General features: G+C 26.8%; 1 protein-coding gene across 1 annotated transcript; it reads right to left on the bottom strand.

Annotated features, from left to right (window-relative positions):
* Positions 1-3,019: 3,019 nt before the first annotated feature.
* Positions 3,020-15,067, bottom strand: LOC145836412 (uncharacterized). Its single transcript, XM_082944213.1, has 5 exons — positions 14,843-15,067; positions 8,046-8,233; positions 7,735-7,901; positions 4,563-4,675; positions 3,020-3,145 (listed from the first exon to the last, which is right to left on the bottom strand). Exons 1-5 carry the CDS (start codon positions 15,065-15,067, stop codon positions 3,020-3,022), a joined length of 819 nt encoding a protein of 272 aa, XP_082800339.1.
* Between the last annotated feature and the right edge of the window lie 4,257 nt (positions 15,068-19,324).

Here is a 19,324-nt window from a genome sequence, read left to right as displayed (position 1 = left end):
TAAGATGTTTCGTTTTTAAACCATTAAATTTATTACTAAAAATAGAACAAAATTTAACATTGTGGTTTTAACGTAAACTTTGTTTTTGACGTTTTGTTTTGATGTTGAGATTATGTACTTAAGTAGTTTGTAAATGTGTACTCATAATCATTTTAAATTACACGGTGTTTCGCTTTCTTAGTTTTGCTAAGAACTTTTTCTAAACACACAAGCTAATACATAAATTTACATTTTTTTATAGATTTGTTTAAAACTATATAAAAAACTGCAATTTCTTTGGTAGCGTTTATATTTAGAAATGTTACTATGCTTTTTTATAACATCTTTATTGTTGCGGTTAAAAGCTCCGCTTGTAATAACTTACATGTAAATATTTTTTCAAATTAACTTGCTTCCTTTCGTTATTCTATTTTAGATAAGAAAAATTAAGATTCTGCAATGAATTTTCATTTAACAAACACAACCTACAAATAAACTTGACTCATGAACTAAGTACGTTTAAACTTTAAATGACCTTTATCATTTCACAAAAATATCAAAAATACAGTATGACGTTTCCGATGTCCTAAAAAGTACCTGGTAATTCGATTATAGTAACGATAAATCAGTTAACTTTGCTATAAATCCAACAATTTGGAACTTTCTACTTCACAGCTTATATTTTTATTACAAAATTCATTCTGTTAAACATGATATTGGTAGTTAAGAATTTGAGACTTGACCTCTGCAATTGACCATAAACATTCGTGATATTCTACCTGAAAGTGACCTTTGAATTAAGTTTTTGATTAGTAATAATGGCAATTTTAGGATTTTTGAACCGTGCTTGACCTCAGAAAAACAAGTACGAAGTCGAAAAAGATGTCTTCATTGATACTTGCTACATTCGTGTAGTTTTCAAAAGTTGTATTTTTAAACTTGGTTTCAAACTTCTAGAATGAAAAAGACTATCGTTTGCATTTTTCCAATGCTGCAACTCAATGTTCAAAGGTCTAGAAACTAATCAAATTTTTTTTTTTACTATAGTTTTTATTTAATCTTATATTCGTTTTTTATGATTAAAAACGAATTCATAAAAGTGTGTGTAAATTCAATCTATATCAATCAAAAATAATGGTAATAGTTTTACTGGTCAATATAGTATTAAAGTTGTCAAATACAAACTTGTTTTAGTGTTAAACCAGCTACTTTACTACAAGTTGAACAATGTAATGCCTAATATACATACATGTGTAGAAAAAAATAAACAATTTTGACGCGTAAACAAGATGCAATCAATAAAATAAGCAAAATTCATTGTTTTATTTGTATCAACGACATATACTTACATAAGCTAAAAAGAATACTTTAGAATTAATTGAAAAACTAGTATACAGCTACTTTATTAGCTATTTAGATATCTGAAATACGTTTTTGTTTTTGGTTCTAAATTTTAAACTTTGAAACATAAATATTCGATGTGTTCGATTTTACATTAAAATGTCAAAAACACGTCACAGATCTTCAAGCAAAAAATCGATTGAAAATTGAAAAATTTATTGAAACAAACTAGTTTACATTTTAAGTAACAAAAAAGTAGAATAAAGGTGCCGGTTTTCTTTTTTTTTAATTTGATTGAAAGTATTTTTGTTTTTCTTAATAAATATAAAAACTGGCACAGACTCAGTAGTATTTTGAACAACAATTTCACATATAAAGTAATGATGATAAATTCCTGTTTATTTAAGTTTAAAACTATAATAATGTAAAAGTACACATGTACTTATTATGTTTAACATATGTTCTTCAAATGTATTTAAAAGTTATAAACTCAGTTTAAGATACTTTTTTAAATAATAATAATGTTCTCAATTAACTGAAGACATTTAAAATTCATTTAAACCGCATGTATTAGAAAGCTTAAAAAATTACTTAAGATAAATTTCTATTGTTTCTTACTTTATTTGAAAACTATATAGAAAAAAAAAACTAGTATTGATTTTAAAATAAAAAAGGTAATATCTGTTATAAACTGCATTTTTTTATCTACTAGTTCTAGTAAACCTATAGAAAAATACAAGCATAATTGTCTGCCTACTTTAAAAGTTTACGACAAAAAGTTACTTCGAGTTACAAAAAAAAAGTGCAAACCTTTTTTTTCTATATACTAGTAAATTGTAAAGGTATTAAAAATTATATTGTAAATATACTACACTTTTTTTTAAAGTAATACGTATTTATAAAAAGAGCTTACTAAATTAATGAAACTATGACAAAAACTAAACAACTACTTTTTATGTACGTGATTAAAATAACGATTTCTACTAATTAAGTAATATAGAAATTTCATAAAACTAATATAATATGCAACTTCTGATACAACACTTTCTGATTTGTTTGTTTATTATGAAAAACGCGATAAACTTTCTTTATTCTTATAATAAAGAGAAATTTAAATAATATTAAAAGTACTAATATTATTTTAAAAATTAGTTTTAAAACTAGTTTAATTACCTAAAACATTTGTTATATATCATTTTTATGCTTTAAAACAAATACATCAAAACATTTTTTTCAATTTTAGTAAATATCTAAAATACATAATGCTCAAAAGCAAAGAAAAGAAAATATTAAGGCAAACCTTAAAGTTATCTTCAACCAAAACATCACAGTGAATATAATAACTTTATTGATAACTATAAACGTTGTTTAATATTTTAACGAGAAAAAAAAAAAGAAAATATATTTCTGCTAAATAAAAGGTAGAACTAACAATAACAATCTAAACAAAAACTTTGTTTTATAAACAACGGAATATAAATCTCACTAATTATAAACCAAAAGTATTCTTTGTAAGAGTTAATATAAAAAAACAGTTTATTTTAAAGTACTAGTTTTAAAAAGCCTAAATACAACTAAAACGTTGAATTTTGCTTAAAAATCGACCTTTACAACAATCACAACAAACGGGTCCCTCCAATCAGTAAAACTATGTTCATATACGGGATTTACCCTGTCCAAAAACTTTGTAACACGCGTTTCAAGGCCTGCAGAACCAATACCTGTCTTCCTGTGTTCCCTTGCACTTAAGTCCGACTTCGCAAGGACATTGAGCGTACCAGTCTTGCATGGCTCGTTTCGGACGAAGGAACTGCTTCGTACATACCTAAAACATTTTTACTTGAAACATTTTTATCTAAAATTTATTAAATTGAATATTAAAAATAATTTATTTTTAACAGCATTTATTTTCAGTTTAACAGCTTAGAAAGAATAGTTTAATCAGGAAGTTTTATAAAGAAGTTATACGAATTAGACTGTTTACTATTTTACATGTCTTAACTTAAAGTTTAAAAATTTTAAAAAGAGATAACTCCAAAATTTTCTATAAAACTAGTTTTTTTTTTCAAACAAGAATATAATTTTTGTACTAAGAATGAAATTTGTGCATTATACCATATTGTTTTAAATTTATCATATCTGATACTCAAATTTGATTCGAAAGTTAAATTATGTGTAGAACATTTAAAAATGCTGTAATTAAATTAATTTTTTAAACCTATTTCTTAACTTACATTTGATACAAACAGACTGTAAAAATTAACAAGTAAAACCAATTATGTTTATAACAAATTGTTGGTATATTTTCAGAATAATCTTACTATTTTTTAGTTTAATGAAAAATTGTTTTCCAACTTATTCTACAACATACTTCACAAGTGGGCTAAGAATATAAATATTTGAGGTTTGTAATGATGTAACTTTTATACAGCTTAAAGTAAATGGTTAGGAAATATTTTGTTTGAGTTCAAAATGAGTAATAGTTTTATATATCAACTATTTGATCTGAAAATACTTTGCAAGTCATCCTACCTATTTTTTTAAAACAACTAACTCAACAACTACTAGTTTTTTTTTAAGTAAGCTGTTACTTGATTTGTTTGTTGAGACATTTTGATGCTATTTAGAAACATACAAAAACAAAAGAGGATTTTTTTTTCATTTTTGACCAATTGGTTGCTAAAGATTAATCTTACTAATTAATTGTTAGTATGATAAAATTAAACCTCTCGTTAAGTATTTCAAAAGGGGTTTGTTAATATTATTTTATTGCAGTCTGTACTGTTGAGTGTAAAAATATAAGTTTTGAAATTTTTCTCTGAAAAACTTTAAGTCATGATATAAATGTGATCACGTAATTTTTGTTTACACTTATTTTTTCCAAGAAATATTAAAGATAAAACATTGATTTACAAAATTTAAACTCAATTGTATTGTATTTTAAATTAAAAATATAAGTTAATTTAATTTTTGATGTACGTTCAATTGAATGCTTTTGAAAGTTTGACATAAAAATAGGTATTTTTACCATAAAACATCATACCTTTCCACAACAAAACCAATTTAATTAGAAGCTGTCAAAGTAGATTTGTTTTAATGTTAAATGTTACTGTAATTTAAATAACAAGGAATCGTTAAATATAAATGTATACTTGTAACCCTAGATTGAACAGAAAAGTTAAATTCAACCATGTTAACAATTGCAACAAATTAAAATTTTGTTTCTTGTTTAACGAACAAACCTGATCTTTCTTGATGTTGTGTTTGCAGACTCTTCTGTAGGAGCCATGATAAGTGCAACACATGCCATCATAACAGTCACCATCGACCTGACAATCTTCCATGTATCCGTTCACTGTGACGTAACAATATGTCGTTTAAATATGAAAATATTATTGTGACGATTTATTAGAAGTTGACTTTTAATAATAAGTTACACTGTTGTATATCGATATTTAACAGTTTAATTACCAAGATAAGTAATACTTAATGTGAAGCAAACTATACTACCCTGTTTTGACACCATAAAACAACATACGTAAACATTTATTCTAATGTTGTTGTTATATCTACTAGTAGTTTTTGAATAGTAGTAAACCTAGTACTTAGTTTTAACTAATAAGAACATTTTAAGACTCTTAAAAAACCTTGTGGTGTTTCACTACCAACAGGTAGTTTCTTTTATAATCATACATAAGTTTGTAATCATGTACTTTTTAACATTCTACAGACTGTGTTAAATTTTTTAAATATAAAGTGTTGTACAGATTTAAACACCCTGCTAATTAAACAAAACAATCCCTAAGAAAATTTCATAAAATTTTTAAAAGTCGCGTTTTTGATCGTTTTAATCTACAAATTTAGGTGGGTCTAGACTTTGTGGTAACCCTGTAATATTACCATGACAACCAAAAGATTTATGGGTGACCCAATAATGACATTTGCAAAACTTTAAATTGAAGGTTTCCTTATTGGGTTTTGATTTAAATTCTATTTTATAACCTAGCTTTAACTTCTTTTTTCTTTCTAATAAAATAGTTTTAGTTAAATAAAATAAAAATAAGATTCTGTATATTTAATACAACACTTTGCTGTTACTGGTTTAAAACTACCTGAAGTTCAATTAAAGAAATTATTTTTTAATACTTAGAGCAAAATTAATTATCAATGTATTTAAAAAATAAACTAGTTGAAAGTATTAATATATTTATACAACATATGTTGTTTTTAAACTCTTCAAAACTTAAACAAAAAAGAAAACTTTTATTTTGTTTTTTGTTGCACCTGCAACTATTAAGTATTAAAAACTGTATAACAAAGAGTACATAATTTTAATACAAAATAATTTTTGTACCGTACTTGTAATAAAATTGTTAAAGCTTGTAATAGTTTAAGTAATCCGTTGAAGTGCTAGTTCAAAAAAAAAGATCACAAATAAAACAAGCACTATATAGAAAATAAAACGGAAAAATATCAAACACAAAGGTTAGTAGTAAAAGAAATCAAAAAGCTCAATTTCCAAACGATACAAGAGATACAATTCCACACTTATTTCTGTAAAAACAATAACAAAAAAGAAAACAACGCCAGTTTGAAACAAAAAGATCTGTTATCAATCTTCTTTTGTTTTGAAATTATCATTGAAAGTTGAGATGAAAAGACTCCAAACCGAAAAGATGAAAGCAAAATGCCGCTTCTGTCGGCAACTTCAAAGCAGATATCGAGTTTCGTTGTTGCTTGGCAACGTGCATCGAAGTTGCTAAGCGACTGCGAGATAAAAGCGAATTTTGACGTCACTGAATCGATCATCAGAGACGTTATGACGTCACAGTTTGAGTCTAATGAGGTTTTGCAGGTGTTGTGAATTAAAACAGACCTAAACCAGTTTTGAGCAAACATCAAACAAAAATTGAAATCGTTTCGATTTATTTTCAGACTGCACTTTATAATTCACTGAAATCTTCTACTTTTAGCGTCAGTGTCATTTGGTCAGACACTTATAGTATGAGTGACTACCAAGCAGATGTTTTACCAGAGTTTTATTTCGTTTTATGGACTTAAAACAAAAAACTACCTGTAAAAAAGGTATAGCTATTTTTCAAATATATTTATTCTTAAGTGTTTACTCACCTCCATTTTTTAATCTACCATTTATGAACATTGATGGTTACTTAAACTTTCAACAAATTTCAAAATTTGTTGCTTGTAAAAAAAAATTTCGCAAACTACACTTGTCCAGAAAAGCAAATAGTACAAAAAATGTACGCTAAGCAAGAAAAAAAAAGTTTTGCTAAACTACAATCATTTTGGTCAAAGCGATAATCACGGTATTGAGCTTTAGTGAAAGTTTTTTGGTCTTTTGTAAAAGAGCAGTCACCTCAATTTAAATGATTTGCTGCTAATTTGTTTAGGTTGTAAGCCTAAACTATTCAGTTTAGGCTGTTTAGGTTTTATTACTGTTACTCATACACTTTTGTTTTTGTTTGTATCAGATACTTTTACATTTGTTTAGCATATTAATTTTTACTTAGTGAGCTAAACTAATTGCAAAAAAATATTAATATTTAGTAGATGTCTTAATTTAAGATTTATGTGAACTAATTTGTAAAAAGTTTAGTGCTGAATAAAATAACAATTTCGTATCTTCTAGAAATCTTAAATTACGCTTGCTTAATTTTAGTAATTTGTAATTTTAGATAAAAACCTAGCTTTAAAGTTTTTCAAGCATGTTTGTTAAGTAAAGTTGATTTATAAATGCTTCTGATTAAAAAATACTTTATAGTCGCTTTATAACAATGATTTATTTCACCAAGTTTTAATTAAAGCTATACTCAATTTAAAAACTCAGTCATGCTTTTCGGCTGTACGTTTATAAAATTTTAAGCGCTTTAATCTAGGCTGTTTACATTCAAGTTACGTTAATCTGTGTGAAATTGCACGCGCTTCCTTTGAAAGAGGATGTTTTTGTTAAAGTTTGCTTTCAAATTTTCCCAAAAGAAAACAAAAAGTTGTTGGAGAGCTTAAATTGAAATGCTTACACCGAAGTTGGCAATTCTACCCTGTTTGCATTATAAACACAATGTTGTTGTTTGTAGTTTTAAAGCTTAGCGTTTGTATTATAGCAGTGTTTCAATACAGACTACGGTGATCACATGTTTGGTGTATGATATTAAAAACTAACTGCTGTTTATGTTTTTGTTTAGTGTATTGTAATTAAATGTACCAAAAACACTAAATACTTATAACAGTATTTAAACCTGAAGTTTAAAAGTTTTTATAAATCGATAAAGGTATACGCAAAGCTCTATTTTTAAGCATTAGTACTAATAGCTTCAGTTATAAGAGAAAAAATGGATGTGTTGTCTGTTCAAAAACGGTAAAAGTACAAAGTTTCACATTTTTTAAACAACTAACATTTTTTAATTGGTTCATTGTCAGGTTTCTGGGGTTTGGGTTTATTCAGGTGCCAGGGGTTCTCTATATTGTCACCATGGTTCATGGGATACCTGCTTTTGGGCGTCACCATTGTTGTTGTTGTTGTCGTCACAACTGGAGTTACTTTCTTCAACTTTGACATACATCTGTTGTTGGTGAATGTTTAAAAACATTCGAATTTTTTGAAACTTATTTGTTCACATTTTCAACTTATTTATTACGTCTTAAACTTTGTAGTCTAAAATCAAAACTTAGCACTGATCAAAGTTCAGATAAAAAAGTAAACAAACTTCTTGTATTTTTTGTTACATTTTCTGTTGAACTTTCTCGAACATTTAGGTGATTTCCTACATTTGGTACTCATTCTCCTCCAACATTTATTTTCAGTCTTCTGACATCTCTTTTTGGAAGGTGTTTTCGTTTTGTTGCGTTTCTTTGACTTTGATGAACATTTTTTACCTTTTCTGCCTTTCTTGCACTGTATTAAAATGATTCAAAGTAATAAGATGACAAAAAACGAATATTGTTGTTTTTTAGTAATTGTTTTATCTTTACGTGTTTTTAAAAATTTTTTGTGTTTAAAAGAAGACATTTTTGGATAAAAAACTAAATTAAAAAAAAATAAAACTGAGTATATCAAAAAATAAATAAATACATGTGGTAAAGTAATGTGTTATTAACTTCTAATTCAAAAGAAAATTACTAAGCAAATATATAGACAACTTTTTTATAACTAAAAAATGACAAAGATAAAGTGGCATGTTTACAAACTAAAACCACAAGTGTGAAAAACCAACTAAACATAATTAACACCATCGACAACAACAACAATTACTCATGCCTGAAAAATTGCCTGAAAATCGCGATCTGTTTACTGACCAATTTGTCTGATTGCAACGCAAACAACCCAGAGTCTATTTTTAACTCTTCAGTATAAAAAAAACCTAAAAAAGTTCAACTGATCGCAAAGCAAACAAGAATTCAATTTTTCCCAAAAAATTTGCAAACGCCGTCTCTTCTTATCTGTGTCGGCGGCTTCAAAGGACTTCAGTCGGTTGCCAACAACAACAGAGAGAGTGATTAGCAACCGACTGAAGGGCGCGTGCCGGTCTCGCGTGGTATTAGCAACGGTTGCTTGGTAACAAGCGAAAGATGAAACCGTCGAAGCGTTGATGTTGTTTTATAAACATTTTTAAATAAGCATACAGCCTCTCTATGATCAAAGTTGATAAAATGATTGCTTTAAGGTGAAAACAAAACAACATTTTTTTTCAAGGTTGTGCTTTTTCTATGTTTGTTTTGATAAAGAATCCTTGATTGAACAAACAGTGTTTAACTGTTGGAATTTTAAATGTAATAAGTTTATTTTTTTATAAATTATTTTTTAGGTTCATTTTAAACTCTTAAATCGTTTCATGTACTATTTGATGTTTCACAAAACTTGAAATTCACTTATGTTTTATCCATAACATAATTTGTTCAAAAGAATATATATTATTTTATTCTAGTTCTTATTTTATATCTTACAAATATTGTTTTCGTGCAAACATTTTAATTTTTCTGTTAGATAAAAGAAAGACTTTTTAAACTTAGTTTAAACTTCTTTTAAACAAACCCACAATCTGTAGTACAAATATTAAATTATGTGAAAATAAATATATATTGACAACTTAACATTAACTAAAATCCTCTCCTCGAATAGTCAGCGTTTTCAAAGCAAATTTTTCTATTCCTCAATTTAAACGTAAAAATTCTTAGGACTGTAAACCATTATGTTTATTTCATGAACAACATTTAGTAATTAAATTAGTATATGTTTAAGACTTTATATAACTTTTCAAAGTGATTTATGAATGTTTTAAATCTACTACATAAATCTTTAAAATTAAGTTTAGTATGTCGCAAAGCCTTCTTTTAGTTCGAAACTATGCGTTCCTTAAACAGATACGGTTGCCACATGGCAACGTCTGGTAGTTAGGGAGATGCCAGGAATTCCATAGCAACCAGACATACCTGTATAACCCTAAGTAATTTGCGACATTTTTGCCGGCTATTCGAAGTATTCGGAATTTATTTGCTGCAAATTAAGTTGAAGTATGCAAAATTATGAAACTTAAATGTATTTTTTGGCGAAAACTATTTGAATGTATCAATTTAGTTTTTGTATTTTTAACAAGAAATGCTTTTAAATAAAGAACACAGACCAAAATAAAAAAAAAACTATTAAAAAGGTTTGATATAAAAAAATATTTTTATTTAGTAATATTCTTTTTCTAAAATGGATAAGAAAAATGAGTTAAATTCTGAAAACTGTACTGTTTTACAGAAGGTAGTTTCAAACAAAGTACAACGCTATCACAACAACAATTAATCCATATATAAGTGTAATACTTCTTGAAGAATCCATATATAAGTGTTTTATTTCTTTAAGACAGGTAAAATAGAAGTAGCTTTCTAAATGAAACTAGAAATGAGTGAACAATGCAAGTTAACAATTATATTTAATGAAAATCAACTGTATTTTTAATAAGACCAACATTCTCATGAAACACAAGCTAGCTTCAAAGGTTAGTAAAAGCTTAAAGGTACACAAAAAGGTTTTCAGCAGCAATTGAGGCTTATCAACGCGTTTTGAAAATAAGGTTCAAAAAACTGCATTGCGAAAATTCTTCACTCCAGCACGTTGAAAGAAACGGCTTACTTAAACTTAAAACTTTCTAAACCATCACTTCATTACATGGCCAAATGAAAACAAAAATCTTCTTTGATCTCCCAACGTTGATGACTTATGCAAATGAAGCGTTCAGTTTACACAGCGTGCCGTTCTCCTTCGAACGGCGATTGTTACGTCATAGTCGATTAAACCGAGTTCACGCCTCATTGACCGCCAGGTATCATGAGGGTCGTGCGTGGGTGAGAATGTTTGAAAAGGGGAGAGTTTCAAGTAGGCCAGTTGAAAGGGATTTTTGTGGGTACAAAGTAAACGTTGATGGATCATTGTTGAGACTCGACTTAACATAAACAAGTGTTGGAAAGACAAAATAAAGCTCTCAGGCTCTCAGAAAATTTTTGTTTTCAGACTGACCTTTTTCGTTTTCTTATGCCTAACATATTTTACAGTTGAACAAAAAAATGTGCTTAAGATAGATAACGGCAGTCAAAATTATATTTTAAACATTTTACTGCTTTTAGCTAACTGTAATTTAAATGACTTAAATATACTTCAACTGTTTAAATGAGTCTATTATAACTTTTTTCTATGTTGTAAAGGTCAGTTTTGCATTCTGCATATTAAAGTAATTTTAGAGTTAATAAATTGTAATAATAAAACCTTATTCTACTTAAACATTTTTGATGATTCCGAGTTTTTTGTGTTGTTGTTATAAAAATAAATTATTTCATGTTTTAAAATTATTAAAAAATACTAAAGCAGTAGTTAGACCTTTTAACTGTTTAAGATTAAATATTGCGTAGTTTCATAAAGTAAAATAGAAAATTTCTAAGAACAATGTATTGCCAAAGACATACTTACTCTAAAAGTATAAAACTTCTTTTACTTCAGACAAATATTTTGATTTAATTGATGTATTTAATTGTGTACAGAACAAATTAAAATGCTTTTTAATTAATTTAGTGATCACAATGACACTGGTTCAAACGTTTTAGACGCAAACTGTTGTAACGTTTTTGTTTGTATTTCATTTAAAAATACACCTGGCTTTGATGAAAATTTTAACATTGATTTCAATGTCGTTACATCATGAATAAATTGCTTGAATTTTCCGACAATAAAAACGGTGAAAGGCTACCGCGCTGCGCGTCTTAATGTGTATATCGTGTTATTAAATTAGTTTTATGTCAATTTGCGCGCTTAACAAAAAGAGCGCTAAAAGCTTTCATAACGTTCAAAATAGCTTGTTCCCTCCAAATGTTTTTGAAAATAAAGTAAAGTTACGTAATGACGTTGAACTATGACGTGAGTGGAATTTTAGGTTTTACAAATTGTAATTAGTAAAACACCACAACTAACTGTTTTAAAGTTTTTTTTTAATTTTCATCAAAAAAAATAATGTAGATAAAAGACGTCATCAAACATATGTTCACCTTACAAATTATTTTTCAAATATCTAGATAACTGTACGCAAAGTTGCCATGAATAATTAAAAAAGGTAAAATTTCACAAGCATTCAATGAACTAATCATAAGGACAACAAAAGTTGAAACTTTATCGTAACTGTACGACATAACTTTATTTGAACCAAAAATTATACATTCAATAAAACCAAAAGTTTGTTTCTGGCGCACGAACTTTCAAAACGAAATGTTTGGAGCAAAAAAAAAAAACTTCAAACAATTTGTTTAATACGACTTGTTTGGCGGTTTTAATTTATCTTCTTGTTGTTGCGGTACTGAAATGCATGGCATTCTTCGAATTCGAAAAATTACAGACTGCTGCACAAAATAATTTAAGTTCTAATGTCTCTTAAGCGTTCTCTTATATGTTGCTGCCACTTAAAATGCCTTTCGAAATAATTTAAACGACGTTGTTAAATAAGTCTCTATTAAAATTTTTTGAGCTGTTGAATTTAATTTTATTAACTTTGGGTAAAACAGCAACGAACGAGCTGTTATAAGCTCATTTAGTTTATAACTCAATATTTTTGTGTATGATTACGAACTCAAATCAAAGAAAATTTGTTAGTCTGCATAATTTTTATGAGAGAAGAATGAAATAATAATAAAACTTTAAGCTTACGATTTAAGCTGTTAAGTATTTTTTATTTTTATTTGATTAAGCGCTGTTTTTTTTTTATTATGTGTAAACATAAATCTACTTTTGAAATTTCGCCTTTTGTTTTGATCAACGCCGCTTCAAAAGAAATGAAATCTAAAATGTTTTTATCGTACCTACTAGGTTTCGATATTTATTACAAACGAAACTACTTTGAAATTAAAATTTTAAAAATATTAATAAATATAAATTGTCTACTTAGACTGTGCTAAGTTGTGGACAATACTTAAAAAGTGCAATTAATACTACTGTAATATTTATTTACTACGTTGACTGCTTTTCTTTTACAACTAACAAAATTAAACATTACTTACTTTATTGAAACGTTATAAAAACTTTCTAATAAAAAGTAAAGCATCCTTTTTTTTACTTACAAAATAAGCAATGTATTGTGTTTAATGCATTTTACATATAAAATTATTTTTACTTTTTTTTTGTATGTAGTCTTTTAGCTAAAAGTAGAACTGTTATACAAAATCATTAAAAAAAACTGAAAATATCTCTACAAAATTACAGAAGAACCGTTAAGTCGTTTAAACTATGTGAGAAAATAAAAACTCAATAGATCATAAGGTGTTTTACTCTGTGTTAGTTGTGAGTTACGTCAGAAAACTTATGATTTTATTTAGCCTTATAACTCATTAAACTTTTTTTTTTAATATTTCTTAACTCGTGATTTGGAAACAAGTTCACACAACAACAAGTACCGCTGACCAAAACAAAAGAGTAATAAAGACAACAGTTTGAATAGAAAAAATAACAAAGAAAAATAATTATAAAAGGTTTAATTGAGCTGTTTACATGCTATAAATTAAATTATCTGCATTGTGTTTGCGGCTTTTTTGTTTTTTGGTCGGTTTTAATGAACAGATTAATCTTATTTGTTGTTATTAGATCCGAAAAAACAACAACTTGAGCAAGATATTTAAATTAGCAGCTGTACAACTCAGGTTTTCATGAGAACAAAGATAAGATTTTTTTTTATACAATGCAGACACTTTTTCGCAAGCTGAGCGGTTTTGTAAATAAACAATGTGGTCAGGCTGAGCTTTTGTAGTTGTTTATTAAGAACAATAAAACCTAGACTAAATAACTTTGTATAAATCTAAGTTTTCAGTCGGCTGTTATACTTTACAATTTATGTCAACAATTGATCTACTCAGTTATATACGCTGTTGATTATTTAATGTTAAAACTAAACTTTCTTTAACAGACATTTAAGTAATAAGATTTGTTTGCTTTAATATCTTATGTATTTATACATTTTCTTTATACCTATCTATTGCAAATAGGTCAGTATTTTCTTTGGATTTTAATAACAATTTTACAATGTTTGGATTTATAAAAAAATGAAACAAATCCTTCCTAAAAAGATTAAATTGTAACATACTCATAAATGTAAAAAATCAAAAAATGTCATGAAAAATTTGCTAGTTTTGTAAAAACATGTCGTGGTTTACTGTTCATTTTATATGTATTTCATTGATTAATTACCGAATTATGACGCAGAATTGTCATACGGAAATGATATATTTTTCAAAACTTTACTTTTTATAACATTTCAACTTCAAGAAAAACTTGCTTATACTAATTGAAAAAATTAAAAGTTTTTTCATCTTCCTCATTGCATTCTAATATTTTCAGCCAACGCTACCAACTTGACCAAACTCACAGAGTTCAAACTAAGTTAACAAAAAACACCCTTTCAATTACATAATTCGTATACATTCCAACGCAAGTCTATATACACTTTTTTCACTAAAAAGCCTTTAAATTGCAGGTTGAGTTTTCTGAAAAGACTGATATTACTGGCAATTTACGGGCACACGGACAAAAGAAAGAATACCGCATTTATTTTAATTTGCTAAAACATTTGGTAATACGCTGGCATAAAGAGCTTTTATGAATGTTCTGGCACACTTTAGTTAATGATGTAATAACTAAAAGTTTCATGTAAAAATTTTCCTTCAAAAACTTTTTAGATAAGTGTTCAAGCAGACAAGTCATCAAGTAACTAACTTTATAAACTTTTGCACAACAATATTTTTTTGTCAACACTTACCTTTTAAAACCAAACTGTATTCAGCAACTTTACTAAAAACATACCTAGTTTTAAACTAACCAATACATTACTAGTCCGAAATACTTGTTTGTACTCTTTCGAAAGTAATATTATAAAAACTTTTCAAAAAGTTGTATTAATTTGGTTATCTGTGCAAACACTTCAACGTCGAAGCTATTATCTACCGAGAGAGCCATCTTACAATTTACTCAAATTTCAAAAATTCAACAAACCTTTCTTTTTCTTTTGGTGTGCCTCTTGCTGTGGCTGTTCGCCTGATGCAGCTCCACGTCATAATCGGATTCCGCCCCGCTCACTTGTGACGTCACAGTCTCGTTGCCCATGTACTTCCTCACCAGAACCTCCATGTCTTGCTGCAGCTCCTTGTTCTCCTCGTCGCTTTTCGCCTTCGAAGCGAGGAATAAGAACAGCATCGACATCAGAACAAAATACTTCATGATTTATTACTTTTCTGCGTGTTTGTTGGTACCAGAATGGATTGGTTAGCTTGAAGCCAGCGCTTCTTATATATACTTGAAATTACAACGCAGAAGAAAAATTAAAAGTTTTTCTCTCCTCTCTCGCTTTTCGTTTTTCGATTTGGCGCGCTTTTTTCGTCGCTCTCTCGTTTTTTTCTGGTGCGTCAAACTTCAAAGCGCTTGCAGCCTTTGATGATAGATTAGCAGAAGTTTACGAAAATTTCGCTGTAAACTCTGTGCTTGCGCGCTATGATGGTTTAGTTAATTGGTATTTATTCTATTGATAACACAAACAAGCCAATTTAAACACATTAAAAGTTGTTGGTTTAATTAGCGCTCACAACTAACACCGGTGGACGTAAAATTTTCATAGATATTTACATAATGTTTTTTTTTTACATAAATCATTAGTTTTTTATAAATCAAACTTAACTATATACGCTTAACAAAATCTTATTTAAATCTCTTTTACAGTAATCGTCCATAGTTCAATGTTGTCTCAGTTTAATAAATAAGTTTGTATGTATGATTACAGTATTTATATTGTAAATAATGTGTTGTTTTTCTTTTGTAATGTTTTGTTTTGCTTTTCTTTATTTTTTGTTATCTGTTTCGTTTTGTATTGTATATTTTGTTAATCTTCAGACAAAACCATTCTTGTAAAGTCTGAGAATTGTTTTGAACCTTAAGTATTTAACTAAACACAAAGTAGACAAACAAAACATAACTCAATTTAGTAAGACAGTATTAGCTTTACGAACATTTTACATCTTTCATTGCCTTAGTGAACTACAAAATAATAATACCTTAACTGTTATACTTATTCATAAAGGCTTTTTAACTAAAACTTGTTCAGCTGTAAAGTAAGAGGCTGATTTAATGAAAAATATTATACTATAGATGAAATAATTAAAATTTAAAGTGAAGCTTGTAAAGCTAATGATTTTTGTATAGTTTTAACGTTTATAATACTTAAAGTAACAACATTTCAATAATAAACTACTGTTTGAATAAATTCTCCATTTATATGGATATATAAGATCAAAAAAAAATATTCAAAGCTACAAAATTTATGGTACACTAAGAAATAAGAAATATCTATAAAGTATTTTTCAGGTACAACTAACAAAAACAAAAAAAAAATTAACTAGTTTTTTTGTGGATTTTTCAAATATGGTAAAAAAAACAATGAAGTTCATTTTTTTAAGTTTTGTCATAATTTTGAAAAATTAAATTACAGACAGTAATAGGTTTTTAATTGCATTCAAAATAAAATTTGTTTGTCCTTCAAATACCTGATGATAATTGTTCAAAATAAACAACTGTCTATTGTTTTTTAATTAGTAGAAATCATGTTATGCGAAAATTTTCAGAAGTAAGGAAATGAAAAAAGTTGTTAACACCTAAATTAAACTAAAATTTACGTTTGCTTGTTTCTGACCTTGAAAAAGTTTTCAAAGCTTTTAAGTAAAACAGTGCATAAACTTGGTATTTTACTTAAAAAATATTTTTTATTCTTGTATGGTTTTCAAACAAGTACGGTAAGTCTTAAAATGAAAATAAAACTTTTGAAGTTAGTAATTTATGATTTTATTTTATGTTCTTCTGTTTTAATCCTTTTTTAATTTTTTTTTTGATATATAGCCAGGTCAAATTTAAACAATTTGTTACAGTGAATTTTTCGAATAAAATCTATTTTCCAGAAAATATATAAACATACAGTTGTAGAGTAGTACTAACATAAACATATAAATAAAAAAAATATTTAAATAACTCCAATTTTCAAGCAATTAATATCATAAAAATAAATGCAGTTATAAGTGGCGCTATTCTAAACTTGACTTTAATCAATAAACAACACATTTGTAAAGTAACCTATCATAAAAATATATAAAACGAAAACATTAATTTTTGAAACTATAAATATGTGTTGAAAAATTTCCATAAAAGATTTATAACTCCAAAAATATCAAAAACTAATAATGTTATTTTCAAATTTAAACATAAACTAAACTTCAAAGTTTTACTTTTCTGTAAAGAGTTAAACTTTTATAGAACTTAAATAGGCCGTATAAAACAATTGAAAAAGTTTCAACACAAAGCAAAAATGTTCAATGACTTTAAAATGATAAAAAGATAAAGTTTTATTTCGTCATAGAAGCAAATTAATCTGTCGGCGAGTTCAAACAAAAATATCAAAGTTAAATCGCCGACCGAAAATTTTCTGATAGCAAAAAAACTTTTTATCACAAGTTTTTAAGCTCTATTATTGTCCAAACCAAGTTAAAAACTTTAAAGTTTTTAAATATAAATACGTAGCTTACAACTCTTTAATATACTTTGAACTAAACAGTTTTTGATTCAAAAACCAGGAAGTAAGTTTTTATAGATACGCTTTTGATAATTTCTATAACGAAAACTAAACTATTCATTTTGGTTGAATATTTAACTTTATCGATTATTGTATTTTGTATATATATATATATTTTTTTGTATATAAAAAATATACTATAAAATTACTGCAACTTTATTGAATTTTCAGTAACGGATGATAAGTACATGCTAGTCAAAACATAAAAGTTGAAAGTTTTAAAAAGCGTCAAGAAAAATTGTATAAATCAGAAGCATACATATTTTTAAAAACATATATTTCATAAATACAAAACGTTTTAACGAGACAGCTTATAAAAGCATTGATTTCTAATAAATCGCTAAAGGTTTGAAATAAAGCTTTAAAGTTACGTCAGACAAGGTTAATATTTTGTTTTGAAGTAGTAAGTTTTGTTGTCTGTTACTGTTAATGCTTACTAAGTATATATTTAACACATACACTTCAGAGAAAGTAACGTGTATAACTTAAAACAAATATTGTAATCAAGTAAAAACAAAAAAAAAGTTAAATTGTTGTGCGAACGACTTTTTATTCAATATTTGATCAACTTTACAGATAAGAAGATATCAAACAGATGAAAATAAACTTGGTTTGATCAAATATTTACGAGACAATAGACTGTATTAAACCAACTTCCGTATCAAAAGGAGAATGATATACGAGTAAACAACAGTGATTGAGTGTTGTCAGTTTTACTTTTTCTTCTCATATGTTAAAACAAAGTTTACAATTAAAGTTTATTTGGTCGAAACAGTTTTCGAGAAAGCTGATAATTAAAAAGCGTGTTCTACAAGCAAATGTAAGTCAAATTACTGTTCGTGGTAAGTTGTGAAAAATGTTTAGAACGCAAAAATCATCAATTAAGGACATTTAACGAAAAAAATTACAAATTAACAAAACTTAATGAATTCAAGTAAGGAATTTTTTGATATTATATTTTTACTTCCTTTTATTTTAAGAGGTACAAAAAAGTTAACTTTTTAATTTTTATACGAAAGTGCTATGCACTATTTACGTATTTTTTACTAAACTACAACTTTTAAACCAGTCTGTTTTTTCTTCCTTTTGTTTATAAACCAAAACTAACTCACTAGTTGATTGCTGTAGGTTTGGCAACTTATTATTTTAGCTTAAGAATTATTGTAACGCAGCAACTAGTTTAAAATTTACTTGACAATCATTTAAAGTAGTGGGTAGTGTGTTTAAATTTTTAATTACCTTATGTTTATGACTTTAAACTTCCATGTATAGAGAAATTTTAAAACTGCTAAATATAAATTCAAATTTGGTTTAATTAAGTACTCAGCTTAATGTCACCGTCTTAATAGTTTTGCTAAGTCACAAAATAAAATACCAGATTAAATCTCGCCTACTCATTTTGTATATTTTTTGTAATGCAAAACAGAAAAACAATTAAATGTCATACCTCAAGCTTTATTGTTGTTCAGTAGCTTATAAAATGTAGTATTTTGTGACGTTTAGTTTAAACGTTTTCTAAAATTAGTAATAAGTTTATCCAAGTTTGTAGGACTGAAACCATATTAACTTTTTTTCTTGTTTAACTTTGTGTTATTTTCGAATAAATATTTTAAAACTTTTAGTTTTTTTCTGCAAAACTAAAACTTAATCAAAAAAAAAATGTTTTTGTGCTACAAATAAAGGTACTATTATCTAGTTAATTTTCAAACTTGACTATGTTTTTACAAAAAGACTACTATATATATTTCAATGTTAAAAAATTATTCAAAAGTATATAAACCTAAGAAATTCCGAATATCTAGATTTAATTTGTCTTTTTGAAGAACACAGTTCTGAAGAGTTTTAAGATTTCCATCACTGTATTT

The sequence above is a fragment of the Thalia democratica genome, chromosome 5 (genome assembly GCF_965202585.1).
Source record: "Thalia democratica chromosome 5, ktThaDemo2.hap1.1, whole genome shotgun sequence".
Lineage (NCBI taxonomy): Eukaryota > Metazoa > Chordata > Thaliacea > Salpida > Salpidae > Thalia > Thalia democratica.
The sequence above is the reverse complement of the archived record's forward strand: the minus strand, read 5'-3'. Positions and strand labels throughout refer to the sequence as shown.

Excerpts from the sequence above, each read along its gene's own strand:
- LOC145836412 (XM_082944213.1), bottom strand. The coding sequence starts at position 15,067 with ATGAAGTATTTTGTTCTGATGTCGATGCTGTTCTTATTCCTCGCTTCG. Across the intron at positions 7,902-8,045 it reads TGTAACAAAAAATACAAGAA|ATGTATGTCAAAGTTGAAGA; the intron begins GTTTGTTTACTT and ends CACCAACAACAG. Across the intron at positions 4,676-7,734 it reads CAATGAACCAATTAAAAAAT|TGAACGGATACATGGAAGAT; the intron begins GTTAGTTGTTTA and ends GTTACGTCACAG.